General features: G+C 43.2%; 2 protein-coding genes across 2 annotated transcripts; one reads left to right on the forward strand and one right to left on the reverse strand.

The window, feature by feature from the left end:
- Nucleotides 1–1,806: 1,806 nt before the first annotated feature.
- On the reverse strand, nt 1,807–8,255 carry mettl8 (methyltransferase 8, methylcytidine). The gene is made up of 10 exons (XM_067259185.1): nt 8,186–8,255; nt 7,316–7,460; nt 6,754–6,845; nt 6,196–6,620; nt 6,051–6,100; nt 5,462–5,522; nt 4,608–4,747; nt 2,457–2,563; nt 2,200–2,265; nt 1,807–2,102 (listed from the first exon to the last, which is right to left on the reverse strand). The coding sequence occupies exons 2-10, from the start codon at nt 7,453–7,455 to the stop codon at nt 1,954–1,956; spliced, it is 1,230 nt and encodes a 409-aa protein (XP_067115286.1). The 5' UTR covers nt 7,456–7,460; nt 8,186–8,255; the 3' UTR covers nt 1,807–1,953.
- dcaf17 (ddb1 and cul4 associated factor 17) lies at nt 7,926–14,453 on the forward strand. The gene is made up of 15 exons (XM_067259157.1): nt 7,926–7,957; nt 8,198–8,389; nt 8,539–8,642; nt 8,795–8,885; nt 9,071–9,207; nt 9,322–9,397; nt 9,518–9,607; nt 9,706–9,813; nt 9,921–10,023; nt 10,646–10,776; nt 11,694–11,806; nt 11,908–11,995; nt 12,206–12,289; nt 12,529–12,684; nt 13,720–14,453. Exons 1-15 carry the CDS (start codon nt 7,934–7,936, stop codon nt 13,834–13,836), a joined length of 1,614 nt encoding a protein of 537 aa, XP_067115258.1. The 5' UTR covers nt 7,926–7,933; the 3' UTR covers nt 13,837–14,453.
- Nucleotides 14,454–21,864: the final 7,411 nt, after the last annotated feature.

Consider the following 21,864-nt stretch of genomic DNA (forward strand, 5'->3'; position numbering starts at 1 on the left):
GTACAGTGCTAATAGGTGCAGCACTGATTCGAATACACAACATTCTTTCTGCTGTGCTGACACAGCCAACGACTGTTCAAGAATTGTCTACCACTGGCTTTAAGAGACCCTCTGACTATCAATCTCAAGATAGCAAACCGTTCTGTACATATTGGTGCAAACGTCAACAAAAATCAGAACATATAGGCTATCTATAGGGCATTATTGTGCTGGTCTATTAAGCCTGACTCCAAAGTGTCTCCTATACCATGCTGTTTTCTGTCTGATTGTGGAGGCCAACTAGTACCGTCCACCCAAATCTACTTATCAATGGCCTGCCCCATTACACAGTAACACAATAAGAAGTTGTAACATCCAAATGTCCAAAAGTGATCATGGCAAATAAGATGACGCCCAGAACTTTGTGCAACGTTGAATAATTCAAACCCAGTCTCATCTAATAGATGTTTCATTACATAGGAGCAACTTGATGATAAGTCTAGCTCACATGTCATCTGTAATGAGTGCAAAACAGATAACTGGTGGGCTTACTAACATTTAGCTAGTAGCCATCCATCCACATATTATTGGCTACTACTAATCAATATCAGAGCAAATTGCATCAACTTATGCTTATAAAATAACTTGCTGGCTAGCCCACCTATCCCACCTTCCCCGACGATGTTTTAATCAGATACATTAGTTTTTGCTAGCTAGCTTGGTGTAGAAAACAAGTGATAGCTAGCAAGATATCTAGCTTAGGCTACCTTTCGATGAAAGCTAACGTTAGCTAGACAGTCACACACTGCTTCTGTTCTGTCAGGTAGGATTTATCAAACACCTTAGTTTGCGCTGACAATCATGCGTATCCATAATAGGCTAGTAAACTGACTAACGCTACATAGAGGCTTGCTGGTGGAACTAAATTCACCTCATAAACCTACTGGCCAGAACAAGACATCTTCTTCAAAGCCATCTACCCAAGCTAGCAAGCTAACTAACTAGCTAGTGTTGAAAGCTGCAAGCTGCCCACCATGTATTCACCCGAGTCTTGCTAAGTCGGTTGCAATCCATTTCAAAGCGGTTCTTTTTACAAACCAAAACACAACTCTCATAAATATAAAAAACTGGCTTTTTTGTCCAATAATAATGTGTACAGTACCTTCCTTAGCCTTCACCAAAGCCGTGATATGTTGCTGAGAAAGCGACCCCTGCGCTGGGGACGTGGAGAGCTGGGACCAAGATGGCTTCCCTCAAAACTTCCACTGATACTTTGGACACTCATCAAGCTACTTTTTGAATTGACATGTCAAACAAGTGAAATCAGTGGCAACTAAATCCCGAGACTGTTCAAATCTCGCAAATTAGACATGCATATAGCAGCAATCAGTGACCCGACAAATGCGGTAATTTCACATTTTGGACACAAACCTCACACCTCTGCAGTGCGTCTTCAGTGCCCTCACTGCCCTGTATTGTACGGGAGTAATCTTAACATGCACGTCATACGTCGTGTGCAAAATGTGCAAATATTATCGCGAGGTTCATGACATGCACCCCAGTCTCACCCCAGGTACTCAACATGTCTTTAATATTTAGCTTATTGACTCAAGTGCCACTTGCAATCTTACAATGTCGAACCAAGAAAATCGATGTCCACCATTAACATCCAAATGCTTTATATGTAATTTATATATGGCTACTCTAAGTTCCAATTATTTGATTGTTTTCTATAAAAATAAACAAGACAAAAGCTTGGTTAGAGGTAGATAAAAAAGTAATATTCATGGAACAAGATTTAAATAGTGTAAAATATATTTACTTCGCCAGTTTGCATAAGAAATACAGAAGACTTAGAGGAGTTGACCTCTATACCTGTACAACCTGCCATTAATGGTTTACTTCTTCACATCTTTGAGCTCAATATTCTAAACAGACAAATATGACAGTGCAGCAGAAAAGCGTGGAGCATGGTTACAATAGTGGATGTGGTTTTCTGAACTTGCTCTGCATCCACACTCTTTGCATTACAACTTTCTTTCCCCGGTTCACCTGTAGTCGCCTGTCCTCAAGATTTTGAATTTCCTCTAATCCTGAATTGGTAAATAAACGGTGGACTTCATCTATGGAGAGACAAGCAGAAGAATACCATGATTGTAGATTGGAAAACACTTCTAACTCAGATTAGAAAAGTGTCAAAACCATACGATATACTTCTACCTTTTGTAAAGAAATAAACACAAGTTCCATCTCTTCGTATGTAGAAATTCTCAGACAAGCACTGGCCTGTTGTACACAAAAGACACCACTTTTGTAATCAATATTACAAATCCACAGTGTGCATCAAGTAAAACACATAAGAATCAATAACATTCTCCATACTTTGTATCAACACAACACAAAGAGGTTTCACAATGCAACCGCAGTGCAGTTTCCCAACAGTCTTGCAAAGAAACCATTTCAAAGTAGAGATGTACCTTTCTTCAACCTGAGTTGTGACAAGTCATATCTGCCATAGTCTCGGAAGAGGAATGTCCCTCCATGCTTTAGGAATCCCGACAGTCGATTCACAACTCCTTGAACTCTGTCAATCAAACAAGCAGCATGTCCTTTGATTCAGATAGTTTATCGCAATATACAACATACAGTGCATCCGGAAATTATTCACAACGCTTCACTTCACAGTTTGCTGAAAAGTGAAAAAGGTTTCATATATAAAGAGATTTGCAAAATATTTTTTATAAGTATTCACAGACTTTGCTCAATACTTTGTTGAAGCACCTTTGGCAGCAATAACAGCCAAGCCCTTTTGAGTATGATGCTATAAGCTTGGCACACCTATTATGGGCAGTTTCTCCCCTTCTTCTTTGCAGGACCTCAAGCTCCATCAGGTTGGATGGGGAGCATCGGTGCACAGCCATTTTCAGATCTCTCCAGAGATGTTCAATCGGGTTCAAATCTGGCCTCTGGCTGGGCCACTCAAGGACATTCACAGAGTGTCCTGAAGCCACTCCTTTGTTATCTTGTGTGCTTAGGGTCGTTGTCCTGTTGGAAGATGAACCTTCGCCCCAGTCTGAGGTCCAGAGTGCTCTGGAGCAGGTTTTCATCAAGGATGTCTCTGTACATTGCTGCATTCATCTTTCCCTCGATCCTGACTGGTCTCCCAGTTCCTGCCGCTGAAAAACATCCCCACAGCATGATGCTGCCTCCACCATGCTTCACTGTAGGGATGGTGTTGGTCAGGTGATGAGCAGGGCCTGGTTTCCTCCAGACATGATGCTTGGCATTCAGGCCAAAGAGTTCAATCTCTGTTTCAGAGAATGTTGTTTCTCATGGTCTGAGAGTTCTTCAGGTGCCTTTTGGCAACTCCAGGCGGGCTGTCATGTGCATTTTACTGAGGAGTGGCTTCCGTCCGGCCACTCTACCATACAGGCCTGAGTGCTGCAGAGATGGTTGTCCTTCTGGAAGGCTCTCCTCTCTTCACAGAGCAACGCTGGAGCTCTGTCAGAGTGACCATCGGGTTCTTGGTCACCTCCAGGCCCTTCTCCCCCGATGGTTCAGTTTGGCTGGGCGGCCAACTCTAGGAAGAGTCCTGGTGGTTCCAAACTTCTTCCATTTGTGGATGATGGAGGCCACTGTGCTCATTGGGACCTTCAATGCTGCAGTCATTCTGTACCCTTCTCCTGATCAATGCCTCGATACAATCCTGTCTTTGAGGTCTACAGACAATTCCTTGGACTTTATGGCTTTATGGTTTGTGCTCTGACATGCACTGTCAACTGTGGGACTTTATATAAACAGGTGTGTGCCTTTCCAAATCATGTCCAATCAACTGAATTTACCACAGGTGAACTCATATCAAGTTGTAGAAACATCTCAAGGATGATCAGTGGAAAAAGGATGCATCTGAGTTCAATTTTGAGTGTTGTGGCAAAGGCTGTGAATAATTATGTACATGTGATTTTTTCGTTTTTAATTTTTAATAGATAAAATACGTTTTCACATTATCATTATGGGGTATTGTGTGTAGAAATTTGAGGAAAATAATGAATTTAATCAATTTTGGAATACGGCTGTAGCATAACGTGGAAAAAGTGAAGCGCTGTGAATACTTTCCAGATACACTGTATCAAATTAAAATAAGCTAACAATATATGTTTTATGTTATAACAATAAATCCAACAAAATCAATAATAATGTCCTATTTAGAGAAAGGCTGTAAGGCTGAACCTGTGTCTGAAACAGAGAGGTGAGGCATGAACTGGCATTTAGATTAAGCTTGAGGAAAGTGGGGTTACACCATGGTAGGGGTGTGTATTGTGGGAATTCTTTGAGTGTGTGTGTTTATGTGTGCACATTGGTTTGTGTGTGTGTGTGCACATTGGTTTGTGTGTGTGTGTGTGTGTGCACATTGGTTTGTGTGTGTGTGTGTGTGTGCACATTGGTTTGTGTGTGTGTGTGTGTGTGTGCACATTGGTTTGTGTGTGTGTGTGTGTGCACATTGGTTTGTGCGTGCATGCATGCATGCAAGCCTGGGTGTGTGCAGAGGAGGGAGGGTGAACGTGGGCAGCTGGCAGATGATAAATGGTCGTAGGAGCTCCTGTCTTTGTGTCCTAACCTTCACCTACCGCTCAGGGTGAACGGAGGAGAGCACAAAGACCACCAGAATAACATCCAGGCTCAGCGGAGGGAAAGGAAAAGAGGCCACCTCATCACAAACGTCATGGACAAAGGCATGACACACAGACTGGTCGTAGGCTGGGTGTTCCTATGCAAGGTATAATAGATTAAAGGAGACATGACAATACATATCTGCATGAAGATAATGATCCAGATGTTGGGTATGAATATGGAAACAGTTCTGTGGATGGTATCTTGGATCGCTCACAACAAAACCAAAATAATGTCCGTAATTTTTGATTTAAACATGTTACAATAACAGCATAAAGCCACATTAACCATCATATTTTTGGTAGAAAATGAGCAGTGGCAGTTACACACAGATGGATTCAGGTTAAAGGGGATGACTTTTCAACACCAGCAGACAAATTATTTGACTGAGAATCACAGGAGGAGTTTCTATGGAAACAGAGCAATGTCTCCCCTGCCTTCCCACCACCACCTCCACCATCAAACACACACGCATACACACACGCATACACACACGCATACACACACGCATACACACACAAGCTGATTATCACGCAAACATTGCCTAAAACTACAAGTGCGTGTCGCAACCAATGCATCTGAACCTTCTGTGGAGATCCTAGATTTAATTATATGATGAAAATGCACAAACCTATTTTTAATTGTGTGATAGTTAAAGCTCACCTTCACCAACTGAACATGTGTGATAGTTACAGATCACCTTCACCAACTGAACGTGTGTGATAGTTACAGATCACCTTCACCAACTGAACGTGTGTGATAGTTACAGCTCACCTTCACCAACTGAACGTGTGTGATAGTTACAGCTCACCTTCACCAACTGAACGGCGCGAGGGGAGAAATCACAGCAGTAAAGAAAGACTCCTCTATCTCTGTGGGAGACGAGACACAGAAGGCATGCAGCCATGCAACGTATTCAGCTGGATTATATTCTCATCAATTGAAGGGTTAATATAGATATACTTTGCATACACGTGTGTGTGTAAGGTCAATTATACATCTATTACATGAATGAAAATGAATTCTGATATATTACATATAATAATTCCAATGCCCAGGAGCACAAAGACCGAAGGAGTAGCTGTTCGGAAATATACAACTGTTTTCCTTTCATTCAAGAGTCCATGATAGGAGTATACACAGAGGTCAAGGTTAAAGACTTCCTCCTCATTATTTTCCTGTCCTGGCCTTGCTGAGTACTCAGGACAAAATGTTCTTTGCAAGATGACGTTATACTTTGGCACCAGTCATATGCTAGGCAAAGCACTTATTCATCTAATTCCTCTCCAGTTAGACAGGATGCATTAAAGTAAAAGTAAACAATCTTTCAACACAGGATTCCCATTGTTTTGTACCAATTACGGAAAATCTGCCACAAATCATTAGTAGGTTTTACTCACTTTATGGAGCCAATGATGGGAAAGACACTATTACCAGCACCACAGCCAACCTGTTCAAAAATGGGGTGTACGTATTAATATCCCACATTCATCTATAAAAATCTAACCCGCCCAAGCTTCTGTTTAGCACCAAACAAAAACGCACCTCTAATATCCTGAAAGATGCATGTTGGCCTGGAGACGAGTCTGCAGCCTCTGCAGTTGGTCTCTCATCTTGGCAACAGGAGGGCTGGCTTCCAACAATCTCTGCATGATTGGCCGAGGGAGGATGCTGCTGCACTGTATGTGTGTCCCTGTCACGCTCTCTGGGCTCTGGGCATGGGGCAACCTGCCCACGGTCACACTCTCTGGGCTCTGGGCATGGGGAAACCTGCCCACGGTCACACTCTCTGGGCTCTGGGCATGGGGCAACCTGTCCACGGTCACACTCTTCTGTGCCAGTCCTGTCTGTCTCCATGGGAATGAGCTCGGGGAACTCCACAAACAGCCACTTGCGATCTTTGAAGAACTTGTTCTGATGCCTCTCGTAAAAGTTTTCCCAGTACGTAGAAGCCTCTGTGTCATATTTGCCTGTGTGTGTGTGTGTGTGTTTGTGCGTGTGTGTGTGTGTGGTGGGGTGGGGGGTTAAAAGAGGAAACATGAAGTAGGTTGAATGAATCCAAATCAAGAAGGCAGAATGTGTTTTTAATTACAGCATTCTTGCCTTGCTCCTCCACAGGAATTCTGGTGCTTGAATTTTCTTCTGCTCTCTGGCGAGCCTGCTCTTTGTCCTCCTCGGTCCACTGCACATGGTCCCTGTTAGCACATGTCATCAGTCTTAGTTTGAATGTTCAGCAAACATGTTACAACGATTTCAAAGCACATTATTGGCTTTGAGCCCATCCTTGAACTCATAACTATGCACAAAAGTGGACAAGTGCACACAATAGGATTTTTTTTGGTATGGTTAAGTATTTGATTAGTTCCATTAACTTTTCATTACAATGTCATGTGTTGTAATGTACTACATGCACTTTACGATGTCAATGGATCATCTAGGAAGACTAAACGTGTCAAAAATATTCTAAAAGTCAGTTGGCATAGCGGTGAGGGAGTCGGGCTAGTAATCCGAAGGTTGCCAGTTCGATTCCCGGTCATGCCAACTGATGTTGTGTCCTTGGGCAAGGCACTTCACCCTACTTGCCTCGTGGGAATGTCCCTGTACTTACTGTAAGTCACTCTGGATAATAGCGTCTGCTAAATGACTAAATGTAAATGTAAAATACCACATGTTGTGCTGAAAGACGTCATCGGAGTTGGTAAGAATCCTTGCTCCCAGAGGAGCAGGGGGCCGTCCTCTCGTGCTGTTCAGTCTTCTCAGAAACATCGCAACTGATGTTCGGGACAGGCTTCGGAAACCACGCATTTTGTCTGTCAAGTTGACCCCAAAAGCAATTAATCTGATGACTTCAGGACATTTCTGAAGACAAAAGGGTTTGTGCAGGGTCTCTGTTAATTAATATTATCATTAGCACAGGTCAACTGTAGGTCTAGCTACAGGTAGTGGTACAATACTGTAACTTAATGGCAGAATAATAAAGAGCCTGACATCGTATTGTGTTGAGGCAAAGTAGAACACATATCTATAAATATTTTAGAATGTGTACAATTTAATTGTGTTCTTGTCAAATTAACCATGTAACAGTGGTGAAAAGGGCAAAACGGGTGTAAATTGACATCATTTCATTGGATGCCTGCCAGAAGACCTATGCACTCGGATAAGGAAGTGAATTGTTGAAAACACGGTGACTACAAAAATGGAGGGCATCTGTCAAATGGCTAGCTAACAAAGTCAGACATGATCCTTTAAAAACAGAAAATTACATATTTGGAGAATCTGCGAGATGTCGACTGCAACCAGTTGTCAGGTAGCCTACTTTAAATGCACCTTGCGATGCTTCGACTGTGTTCCAAACGGTACTCTAAATATATAAAATGACTAGTTGCTAGTAATCTTTGCTGTAGTTTTTGCAGTGTCCTTAACAGTTTGCAGCCTGTATCCTTTATCTATCGAAAGTGTTAATATTGAATCCAGACAGCTACAGTACTTTATTCTTAATTGGCTGAATGTAGTGTACAATAAAAAAATGCATTACCTTTGTTTTTAGCAACCTAGCAAGCCGGCGGATTCTCGTGTTGTTCAAGACCATCCCTCGTGTGCTAAACGCCATCTAGTGCTGCCACAACGTAAAAGACAAATAAATGCGATTGACCTTTTGAGCCGAAGATCCCGAGGCATTCCAGATTCTGGGACGTTGTCAAGACACAACCTAAATATTCTGAGGGGTATCGTGCTTCAGGTATGTGCAGGGTCCCAAATACTAATAGTACAGTAATTACCCTACTGTACACACACTCAAGTTTGAAATTATTTAGCCAGTGAGGATGGTGTGAAGGCTACAATTGTGACGCTTACGTATCAAAAATATATATTTTTTGTAAATTCCAGGACAGTCGAAACTTCATCAAAGTCTGGACCAAGAGTTCGAAGTCCACAATACGTTATGAGAGTGGGAGGATCTATTTCGAAAATTACCAGCGCTGCTACAGTTGGTAATAAGTTTGAACTGTAGAGAATAATTCATTTCTACAATTGTGTTGAATCATGTAGTATTATTTTCTAAAATGTGCCCACCCAATAGACATGGAGTGTGGGTTATGACAGAGGTTCCTGTTTGCACATTAAATGACCCCTCTCTCTTCAGCCTTCCATCAGAACCTCAGCTTCTGTACGAGTTACCCAAACGGGCCAAAGCAGAGAAAATCCAAGATGCACTACTATGTCAGAGTCCACTTGTAAGGGAGGAATTTTTTCACTATTCTTAACTAGTCAGATTCCTTCAATAAACAGCTCATATCAGCTCTGCATTCCCCAAGAGGTCAGACAAACCTCGTTCTGGGAATCCTGGTCACAGATACATGAGTGAAGATGTTTGTTGTCAGCCGTACCAATTTCCATCCTAAAATGTTTCCCCTCACAGGACAAAGTGTTGCCCACACGGTCTGATCACAAACCTAGTCTCTTGGCATTAACAGCCAACAATTGGCTGTATCGCTTGTCAGCTGAAACGGGTGAACAGCTGCAAAAAATCTTCTTGTCTTCACATCATAAGTTCAGGTAAAACGAGTTGGGAATCAGGTGCTTTTCATGTGACTTGTTTGGATCATTATGACAGTACATGCATACATTCAAGTGAGCTTTTTGATGTTAGAAACGTATCATCTTTGACAGATACATCAGCTGGGATGTGGATCAGGAGACGTTTTATGTCAAGTCCACTCTTAAAAAGGCACCCTTCACCCAGCAGGTTTGTACTCCATCAGTCAGATGTATGTATTCTTCTATAACGTACATCTCATCCATTTATTGTATCACTTGATACTCAGTGTGATACTACAAGAACCTTTTCCTCTCCAACTCCTAACAGGCAGGACTCAACCAGAACACCCTGGTACACATAGCTGTCTTCCACGTATCACCACTGCAACTTGTTGGTTCTCTGGAGATAAACAAGAACGTAGGATTTCTTCCTCTTCATAGATTTCTCTCTCTCAATTTTAACCGAAACCATGGAGTTGTGTTGTGATTTTCATACGTGTGGTCTTGTCATTACAGGTATTTGGGAACACTGTCATAGATGTCAGTCTCTCTCAAGGAGTACTAGCTGTGTCTCACAGCACAAAGATCGTAAAGCTCTATAGTTTTGAACACATCCTGAAAAAGGTATTGATTGAAACAATAACTTCGTTTTTTAAATAAGGGACAATTTTGGCTGTTTGTACTGTATGACAGCCAATACTTTGTGTTTATAATTTATTTTTCTCTGCCAGTTCATGACAAAGACATGGGAGCTTGGAGACCCATGCCACTTAAAGAGCACTAACATTGTGGGAGAGGCACCTTGTGGTATTCCAGTCAATATTGACATCAAGGGTAGGTTATGTTCATCTTTGTGTCTGATGTTTCGACCATTAGAACTTTATCCCTCCATCTGTACTCTGTTAGAATTGTAATCAAGGAACCGAATGCCCTCTTCTTTACTCTGCAGAAAGCGAATACCCTCTTCTTTATTCTGCAGAAAGCGAATGCCCACTTCTTTACTCTGCAGAAAGCGAATGCCCTCTTCTTTACTCTGCAGAAACAGAATGCCCTCTTCTTTACTCTGCAGAAAGCGAATGCCCTCTTCTTTACTCTGCAGAAAGCGAATGCCCTCTTCTTTACTCTGCAGAAAGCGAACGCCCTCTTTAATCTGCAGAAAGCGAATGCCCTCTTCTTTACTCTGCAGAAAGCAAATGCCCTCTTCTTTACTCTGCAGAAACCGAATGCCCTCTTCTTTACTCTGCAGAAAGCGAATGCCCTCTTCTTTACTCTGCAGAAACCGAATGCCCTCTTCTTTACTCTGCAGAAAGCGAATGCCCTCTTCTTTACTCTGCAGAAAGCGAATGCCCTCTTCTTTACTCTGCAGAAACAGAATGCCCTCTTCTTTACTCTGCAGAAACAGAATGCCCTCTTCTTTACTCTGCAGAAACAGAATGCCCTCTTCTTTACTCTGCAGAAAGCCCTCCTGTGCTGTTTGAGGTGCCGTGCTTTGACAACGGTATTCAGATCGGAGGCCATCCATGGCACTACATCTACACCTCACGCCAAGGCGCCCACCACATCTGCTCACTGAAGGACAAAGCTCTGGTACTGTCTGTATTGCTCTCTAGCATGATGATGATCTGGGCTGCTCCCCTCAGCTGATTGGATATTCGGTTGCAAGTAGGTCAGACCCTGTTCAGTGTGTCACTTCAGGAAAGACACAGATGGTGAAGACAGTTATTGTCCTTAGCTGCCAGGAGAGCTGTTGTATGATAGAGGAACATACTTTAACCAGGATTTACAGCAAGTATCTAGATTCTGTAGACATTTTATCGTGGCTAAAGAGTGTTCCTATTATGTGCCGAAAGTGATACACGTGAGAAATGGTTGCTCATGATCATGGCTGGATAGTACTTTTATATACAGGAATGTTATTCACACCCAAATTGCATACTCTGCTTAATATAAAAATAAATCTCATGTCTTTCTGTGAAAGCAACAGGTTGCAATTTGAATCTGTGTCAATCATGACATGACTTCCTGTAAGACAGAGTTTCTGGGTACATGTACAGCGTGTGTCTCTGTAAGGTCAAGAGGTCATGCAGCGAGGCCCCCTCTGAGCAGAATATAGCATGCAGTTCAGACAGTGGGGAGACAGTGAGGAAAATCATGTACAAATAAGGCTTATGTGATTAACGACCACTTCACCTGCTTAACGTTCTAGGGTGTCAATACATTGACCACTGAAGACTCGTTAAGGAAGCAATTCTGTGCATTCTATATCTGTACTGTCCAACTCATGTATTTAAGCACAACTGAGAGACAGAGTTCTCACTCATGCCATCAGCTCGTCTTGAACTGATTGTTTGATCCGGGCTGCTCGACTAATAAACCCAAGTCAACTCCTTTCCTTTGTCGTGACTCCTTCCGACCTGCCTTCTCCAGAATTTACATCTTATCACTTCCTAAGGAACATTGTCACCTGTGTGATGGTTTGTGTTTTACTGTATTCTACAAACAAGGTACATTTTCATGGAATACAAGACATGAAAAGTTGCTCTCTGGAGTCCGACTGGATCTACTTTCACCCAGATGACTCAGGCAGGATCATCCATGTTGGGCCCAGCACCATTAAGTAAGATAACATCACTTTGTGTCCTCTCAGGATTTACCCGCTATCTGGTTATGGATGGGGAATCATCAACTGTAAATTGTGTCATTTTCATTTTCCCCCAGTATGCTGAAGATCCAAGGTGGGCTAGAGACTGACATGTCATCTCGAGTAGTTCAGGACTTTTCCATCACAGCGCACAGAGATAACAGAGTGAGTTGAATCTCAGAAGATTTGTTTTTAGAGATTAGCATATTGTCTGTGTTAATTGCATATGTTAAATGATGCAGCCCTATGTAAGTATATATCCATGTAAATATTAAAAGTTAAAGATCTGTCGTTGAGTTTCGCACTGGGTAAAATGTTTTCCAATCCTCCGGAAATGGATTTACTCAAACCTTTTTTGTTGTGTGTTTTTTCCAGGCTGCTGCCCAGGTCACTGTGACCTCCTCGGGTCGTACAGTAAAGCGGAGATTCCATCAGCTGGATGATGACCCAGAACAGGAGGTACAATGTCTGCCATTGCCTTTTCATCCAATATTAAGGACAGAAAACTGTAATGGAAATGATAAATACAAACTGTCTGACATGTTACACTGGCTCAAGTAGACAATATTTCAACGTTCTCTGGCTGTATTTGCAGTCCATTTGCATCCCAGTGATCCCATCTGCAGTTGGCTGTTCCTGCTTAACCTTTTCAGAGTTAAATCTTATTGTTTACTTGCCTTTCGCTGTAAAATCTATAGACCTTCCGGATAGTGGAGTTTGAGGATGAACTGGACCTCCTGGTAGTGGTGGAGGTGACCAGCAGTGCTGATGAAGGAAAAGCACAAGTCCGACTCCATGACAACCAGAGTGGGATGTTACTGAAGAGGATCCCTCTCATGGAGTCCTGGGACGAGGTGAGAGCTTCAGTGCCCGTGATGTGCGTTTAGATATCACGAGTGCAGTGCCCGTGATGTGCGTTTAGATATCACGAGTGCAGTGCCCGTGATGTGCGTTTAGATATCACGAGTGCAGTGCCCGTGATGTGCGTTTAGATATCACGAGTGCAGTGCCCGTGATGTGCGTTTAGATATCACGAGTGCAGTGCCCGTGATGTGCGTTTAGATATCACGAGTGCAGTGCCCGTGATGTGCGTTTAGATATCACGAGTGCAGTGCCCGTGATGTGCGTTTAGGTGATGTGCGTTTAGATATCACGAGTGCAGTGCCCATGATGTGCGTTTAGATATCACGAGTGCAGTGCCCGTGATGTGCATTTAGATATCACGAGTGCAGTGCCCGTGATGTGCGTTTAGATATCACGAGTGCAGTGCCCGTGATGTGCGTTTAGATATCACGAGTGCAGTGCCCGTGATGCCCCTGGCCGTGATGTAGCTGGTGATAAAGAGGTTTGTTTGTTTATTTGATGTTAACTTAATTGGAGTTGGTGCGTTTTCCATAGTGCAGTGCCCACGGCTAATTCGTTTACATATTTAAATGTATTTGTTGCGTCTATATATTAATATTTATTTGTTACGGAACGTCAACACTGCATGTTCTTGAGGCCTGAGCCATATACCTGTCGCTGGAGATGGAGTCAGGTGGCTGAGCGGTGAGGGAGTTGGGCTAGTAATCTGAAGGTTTCCAGTTCGATTCCCAGCCGTGCCAAATGACGTTGTGTCCTTAGGCAAGGCACTTCACCCTACTTGCTGTAAGTCGCTCTGGATAAGAGCGTCTGCTAAATGACTAAATGTAAATACACTGCCCAGTTCTCCAGATAAGAACCACAGACGCACTTAAGCACACACACGGATTCCTGGAATTATAGTTAGATAGCCCCTGAATGCTCACACTGTATAAAACAGCTGTCTGTCCTTGGCCTTGTCTTTGGATATCATGTTGCTGGCCGGGATTAGGATTTGCAATAATGGGATTTATTTTTGTTTGTTTCAGACCTACAGGCATGAACTGTTCTTCGATAAAGACACAATTGTTCATATTGGACAGACAAAGACCAACTTCTGCTGCAGTGTTTACAAAATCAGACACGGGATGGAGGAGCTAGATTGAAATGAGACTCTAGTCTGGACTCTAGACTAAGAATTAAGGATTTTAAAGAACAATTTCTGGGTGTTTCACTTTTGAAAACTTGTCATGAACTACCTTTTCTAAATCTGAGTTATTGATGCTTTTGATACTATTTCAGATTTTGGAAGAATTGTTTCCTTTACTTGCCTGGTGTGTTGCCACGTGCAGTTATCTTTCTATAAAACGCGCAACTTTCTACGCCCTTAACTGTTGCCTACTTTTTCAACCAACGCGCAATTTTGTAACAATTGAAGTTACAAAACATCGGGGCTGTGATATAAACAGACCCCCCCCCCCCTCCTTTCCCTCGGTTAACCTTTTGAAATTCCTCAGCTTTGAGACATCACTTTGAGTCACTTCCTCCGTTTAGCCAGTGGGTGGCTGGCGTCGACGCTGTCAGAGATAGCGATGGAGTTGGAAAGCCTGATTAATCACCTTTACAACGAGGTAAAACTTGTAAATATCGTGCATTCGTGGAATGAGCAACACAGCTAGCCGTGTGGATCCTTACAAGTTGTACGGCCAAAATAACGTTTCCAAACTTTTTTTTAGGAGTTTATGATATAATGCTTTATTATATGCGATAATACTTGGAGAATGTATGGTCTTGCATTTTTTTAAGGAAATACACACAAAATAAATCATGTTAAAAAAAATCGCTTAAAATTGTGTTAAATCTATTTTGCTCGTGTATACTTCTCTGGACTCTACATAACAGGACATACCTCTGAAAGAATAGGCACTGACACACGTTTGCAGAAGAGGGACCAAGAAGAAATAATCCAGAGAGAGTAGGACAATATCAGGAAACTAAAGGATACATATAGTTCCTGTTTTGCACAGCACAACTGTAGTCAAAATGTTACATTACAGACTCAATCAGAATCAGAATTCGGTTTATTCGCCATGTATGTTATACAAACACGGAATTTACTGTGGCAGGGAGGTGCAAAACACTAAACATATACAGATCTTAAATTAAGTAAAAGTACAAAAGTATAACTATTTCTAAGAACTAAACAATCTAAGAATACAACAATTTAAATATAAAATAAAATATATATGAAAATAAGAATAGAATGAGCAGCGTGAATGGTCAACATAGTGCAATCGGATACTGAGATAAAGTGGCTTATGCATACTGAAATGCCATTAGATGGACTTATAATAGTTAAATAAGTGAATGAATGTCAATGGGAGTCCTTGGCCTTGTTGAAGAGGCCATTAGCAGATGGAAAGAAACTGTTCTTATGGCGTTTTTGGTCCTGATGGACCGCAGCCTTCTGCCAGAGGGGAGTAGCTGGAACAGGGAGTGACCAGGGTGGGAGGGGTCGGCCACAATCTTCCTCGCACGCCTCAGGGTCCTCGAGGTGTGCAGGTCCTCGAGGGTAGGCAGATTGCAGCCGATCACCTTCTCAGCAGTGCGGATGATACGCTGCAGTCTGCTCTTGTCCTTGGCAGTGGCAGCAGCGTACCAGATGGTGATGGAAGAGGTGAGGATGGACTCAATGATGGCTGTGTAGAAGTGCACCATCATTGTCTTTGGCAGGTTGAATTTCTTCAGCTGCCGTAGGAAGTACATCCTCTGTTGTGCTTTTTTGGTGAGGGAGCTAATATTCAGTTCCCACTTGAGGTCCTGGGAGAGGATGGTGCCCAGGAAGCGGAAGGACTCCACAGTGTTGACTGGGGAGTCGCACAGGGTGATGGGGGTGAGTGGGGCTGTATTCTTCCTGAAGTCCACAACCATCTCCACTGTCTTAAGAGCATTGAGCTCTAAGTTGTTCTGGCTACACCAGGTTGTCAGCTTCCCACCTATAGTCAGACTCATCCCCGTCAGAGATGAGCCCAATGAGGGTGGTGTCGTCCGCAAACTTCAGAAGTTTGACAGACGGATGACTGGAGGTGCAGCTGTTGGTGTACAGGGAGAAGAGCATATGGGAAAGGACGCAGCCCTGAGGAGATCCGGTGCTGATAGACCGGGAGTCAGAGACTTGTGTTCCCAGCTTAACGCACTGCTTTCTGTCAGACAGGAAGTCTGTGATCCATCTGCAGGTGGAGTCAGGCACGTTCAGCTGGGAGAGCTTGTCCTGAAGCAGGGCAGGGATGATGGTGTTGAAGGCAGAGCTGAAGTCCACAAACAGGATCCTGGCATAGGATGCCAGGATTTTTCTTTTGTCCTGATAAAACGGATACCTTTTAAGTCTGAATTTTGGTACATCCGGTCTGTTTTGTTGTTTATTCGCAGCTACAGTTCTCATTTTCTTCACAGGCAACACACACTGCAACTGCGCCTAAACCATACTTAACAGCGCTTTTTATAGCGGGCATGGACGTATCCAGAACGAACTGACTTGTAGGTACAGGCATCCCATCAATACCATCGGTGGGCACATCTCCCATCAGAGGGTCGAACTGCACACAGTTGTCGCATCTCTTTCTAGCTATGATCTGCTCATTATGAGACATGACAGTAGTTGTACGAACATTAGCTTCGGCCCCGTGAGTACCCAGGTTCTCAAAGGCATGATGTTCAGCACAAGCATTTACACATCGATTCTTAACTCTTTGCTCAATTTTCATACCCTTATCATTTGCTGTTTTTTCAACTATTCCTATTCCTTTCTCTCTTCGGAATATATGTCCTTTCTTAGCATTTGTTTTACTGGTGTATCCACTAGCTTCGCCTTTAGAGGCATACTCCTTCATTCTGATCTGTTGTCCGAGTCGTTCGTTCGTCCCGTAAGCTGCCTCTCCCGTGTCCACGTTTTTGACTTTCGTGCAAACGTGGTTATCTCCCTTTACTTTCTTCATTAATTTATCTAACTTCTTGCCAGTGTCAATAACATCCATGGCGGCGTCTTTTCCAATTGTGCCTTTCAACGCTTTCCTTTGCTTTGAAGCTTGGTTCAGCTTCTTGGTGGCCTTTGCTGTACCAGCTCCGGTAAGAAAATCTCCGGTAAGGGAGTATGCCACATTTATTGCTGACTTGATAACACCGTGAACATCTCCGTTTTTATCAGATTCAATTGCCTGGTCGACAGATTGTATAATTCCATAAGGCTTACTTTCAATAGCAGATACCGTTGTATCGTACACAGCTCCACCTGATGCGCCCGCTAGTCCACCAAGAACGAATCCTCCTCCAACTCCACCAGTTAGAGCTCCAACTCCCATCACAACAAATGTGCGACTGGCACCTTTCATGCAATCATGACCATGTTCCGTATCCCGAAATACATAGTGAACTACACCCTTTACGTGCCCTAAAACTGGAGTGCCGTCAATGGTTTCCAAAGCTGATTTACCCATCTTCTCCAGGACTCTCTTCGCTTCAGCATCGTCACCAGCAACACAATGATAATATGCATGAAATGGAGCAGCAATAAGACTTCTCTCAGAATATTCCACCCAAGAATTCCCAGCATTCTCTACAAACTTTTTGGCAAACTTTTTTTGCATATTTAGCGTCCTGCTCATTTAGTATCACTCCTACAAGAGCGAAAGAACCAGCTACAGCCAGATTCACACTGCTATCAACAGCAGTGATGATTTCTCCGACCACCGGAATTGACTGTGCTGCACCCATTCCTGTGAACACAGAAAACAAACTGAGACACACATTGAAACATAAACCATGAAAATCACCATACAATAGTGGGTTTAGTTATACCCATATTATCTAACCTGGAATCTCCCGGGCCACACCAGGGTGTCATCCAAAAAGAAATCAAGCTTGGAGACATGCAGTGGGCACAGATTAAAACCGGATCACTAGTCAAACTAATATTTTGTAGAAAATTGTCAAAAATCAGAATCTTGTTAATCGGCTACTACAAACCCGACCCTGAAATAAGTGACTCTGGTAACCGGGGTTTTAACAGCAATCATTGCATCGGCTAAGCTGTCACATTGATACAAACCCATTGACCTGTTGAGGTCAATGGGAAAAGGATGAGCTCGGGGATTCTGCCAGCCGTTCCCAGCAGACCCTCACATAACGTTTGGGCCTGACCGGCGTCTTCCCCCACCATCGTAGCCAACTCACCACCAGGTAGTGATCAGTTGACAGCTCCGCCCCTCTCCTCACCCGAGTGTAAAAGACATTCGGCCTCAGATCCGACGACACGACTACAAAGTCTATCATCGAACTGAGACCTCGGGTGTCCTGGTGCCAAGTGCACATATGGACACCCTTATGCTTGAACATGGTGTTTGTTATGGACAAGCCGTGTCTAGCAGAGAAGTCCAACAACAAAACACTGCTCGGGTTCCGGGCAGGGGCAACTGGGAACCATTGTTCTTTTTCTTCATGGTAAGTTTTTGAGCCACGCTTTGTCTGGTCCTTCGCCTGGAACCTGTTTGCCTTGAGTGACCCTACCTGGGGCATAAAGCCCCTGACAACATAACTTCCAGGATCATTAGGACACGCAAACCCCTCCACCGCGGTAAGGTGGTGACTCAGGGAGGGGAGAATTATCCCACTTTTTCATTATCCACACGTCTCAAATGTTGTATATGATGTAACATAGCTTAACAGGACACATCAGGGTTTCCCGCAGCACCTTGCTGTTAAGGTGGCCGCCTTAGCAACACACGCCTGCCACCTTAACTACGTTGTCCAAAAAAAAAAAAAACGTCAGTCTCCCTTCTCTAGAGAAATTCGTTTTTGGAGGAGAACTAACACCAAATTTGTTTCTTTCCCCTGATTGTTGTTGAGAAATCTCAGATTTGATTGTAGTTTTTGCATGTTTAACATGGATTATAGGTCAAAAGTTGAATGAACGAGTACTTATGTCCTTTTGATTTCTTACAGGTTGAGTCGTTGCCATAGACATGGTTGTTGCCCATAACACGCTAGCATAATGCTAATGAATGCTGATTGGTTAGTGAAGGACTGACTACGACCAGAAATCCCACTAGATGGCATCCGAAGCAGAATCAGAATGTCAGAGCATTAGCAACATTAGCAAAAACATTAGCAAGCCAAAACTCGTCAGAGAGACTCGAGAGAAAAAAGGAAGTGACCAGAGCTTGCCGTAAAGCAGTATCTCTGGTTGTACGATGTGTATGACGGCATTGACATTTTAAAAGGCTTTTTAGAACAGAAAGGCACGTCCCACTGGGACGAGGCCCCGGGGAAGTCCCAGGACACGCTGGAGGGACTATGTCTCTCGGCTGGCCTGGGAACGCCTCGGGGTCCCCCAGGAAGAGCTGGTGGAAGTGGCCGGGGAGAGGGAAGTCTGGGCCTCCCTGCTTAGGTTGCTGCCCCCGCGACCCGACCCCCGGATAAGCGGCAGATAACGAGACGAGATGGGAGACGAGATCAGAAAGGCGACTTTTTCAAAGATCTAACAGATCCTCCCTCCCCTTTCGAATTCAGAATTCAAATAGCTAGACAAAAAATTATATCCTGAGAAAAGTGGATTTTGAGGGGTATAGCTCCATAGACCTCCATTCATTCTGCACTCGACCGTTAGTCATATATGGACCCAAGAGTTTCACTGCAACCAGTTCAGAACCCGGTAGTTTCCCGAGAGTGACAGTTCTCTGGAGACGCGTAAGTGACAGAGGGACGGAGGGAGAGCAGGGAAAGGAAATGCAGCTGAACGAATACGCTGCGTGTTTTAAATAGCGTTGAAATAATAATAACGAAACGCAATATGTGGCGGCCGGTCTTGATTCTGTGGAGCACCGCCACGAATGAGTCTGTGTAGGAAACACTGAAGTTAAAACACATACAGAACAAAAACAGGTCATTTTGAACACACCAATGTGACAAAAACAGCTTTGTTAAAACTGAATCTCATACTGAACAAGCCCCACTCCATCATACTGCACCATCAGCTGTACTGAGCACTACCTCACTTCCTCTTACAACAAGCTCCACTCCATCATACTGCACCATCAGCTGTACTGAGCACTACCTCACTTCCTCTTACAACAAGCTCCACTCCATCATACTGCACCATCAGCTGTACTGAGCACTACCTCACTTCCTCTTACAACAAGCTCCACTCCATCATACTGCACCATCAGCTGTACTGAGCTCTACCTCACTTCCTCTTACAACAAGCTCCACTCCATCATACTGCACCATCAGCTGTACTGAGCACGACATCACTTCCTCTTAGAAAACCTTGATGGATCAGTAACGTATGACATGTCTGTGTGGATGATTATTTATGTTTATAGAGTTTACAGGATTACAACAATGTCATGGTAATTATGGTATTTAGAAATACTTGATAAATGACCAACAACAGCTTGGCTGGTTGATTAAGTGAAACAATAAAAGTTATTTTGATTTTTTTAGATCATAGTTGGATTTGTTTGAACTTGGTATTGAATGTTGGTCATTAGACTATAACAAAAGGCTGTTTCACTTCCTCTTAGAAAAATCTGGTTAGTTACTATGAAGTAACTTTCTCTGATGAAACATCACATTCTCTGTTAATGTATGTGCACAATGATACTGTGAAGGAATATTGTAAAATCACTTACTTTAAAGTCTGCTTTTCAGTTTGAGGATCTGCTTTACCAATTCTTGTAGTCACAAAATGGATCCGGTGTAATATATTTAAACTTTCACTTTCACTTGTGCCTCACCCTACAGCTCTCATGTCAGGCCCCACCCACCTCTATATATGGACCAATAGGAAACCAAAGTATGAGCCTACCTCCATATATGGACCAATAGGAACCAGAATGAGGAACATTTCTGTGTATATACACCAATAGGAACCAGCATGAGGAACATTCCTGTGTATACACACCAATAGGAACCAGACGAATTGTTCCACTGGGAGTGATCGTAGGTCGAGTGCAGAATGAATGGGAGTCTATGGAGCTAAACGACTAAATTTGTCTCTTTCGCCTGATTGTCGTTGAGAAATCTCCTATTTGATTGTAGTTTTTGCATGTTCAAAATGGATTATAGGTCGAAAGTTGAATGAACGAGTACTTATGTCCTTTTGATTTCTTACAGAGTGAGTCGTTGTTGCCCATAACACGCTAGCATTCTGCTAACGAATGCTGATTGGTTAGTGAAGGACTGATACGACCAGAGCTCCCGCTTGATGGCATCCGAAGCGGAATCAGAATGTCAGAGCATTAGCAACATTAGCAACAACATTAGCAAGCCAAAACTATTTCTAGCATGTGTATTGACAGGGAGAGCCTAACCTGTCAGCTGTGTTGTCGATGCCTCGAGAGAAAAAAGTAAGTGACCAGAGCTTGCCATAAAGCAGTAGCTCTGGTCGTAGGCTACGATGTGTATGACGTCAATTACATTTTCAAAGGCTTTTTAGAACAGAAATATTACAGATTATATCCTGAGAAAAGTGGAGGGGTATAGGTCCATAGACCTCCATTCATTCTGCACTCGCTTTCACTAGTAGTGAAAAAGTATTGTATTCAACCAGTTTACAAGCTATTACCCAGTTAGTTCATATCTCCAGCCTTGTTTTTTTTAATAAAAGTCTCTTATACTCTATATCGAGCCTCTTATACTCTATATCGAGCTCCGGAGTTCTTTTATACAGGGCCCTCACATTGTCTGCTCCAACCTGAAATAAATAAAGAACAGTGTCCCTTTGCAAGGCACACTTGGAGAAAGTTGAAGGTGTCCATTTGACTACTGTGTTTCAAGGTTCATTGCTTACCCCATGTCTTTGTCTTGGCCTTGAAGTGGAGGCCCTAGGCTCAGGAGGAGGAAGAAGCTCCTCTTCCTGCTGAGTTTAACACCATAGCAATTTAATCAATTGAGTCATATTTGAAATGAGCTCTTCAAGGACTTGTGTCTCATGTTCAGACCACCACCATTAGTGAGTCATTACAGACACTTCAACCACAACCACACAGTCACACACTCTCTCACCATCTGTGTTGCAAGTGGTAAAAAAACTCAAAAGTGTACCCCCAAAACACTCTGAGCAGGCAGACACAGTCTCCTGATCATCTAGGACCTCCACCTGAGAAAGTAAATGGCCTATTTGATCAATATTCAGCAAC

Source organism: Osmerus mordax, chromosome 2, assembly GCF_038355195.1.
Source record: "Osmerus mordax isolate fOsmMor3 chromosome 2, fOsmMor3.pri, whole genome shotgun sequence".
NCBI classification, from domain to species: Eukaryota; Metazoa; Chordata; class Actinopteri; order Osmeriformes; family Osmeridae; genus Osmerus; species Osmerus mordax.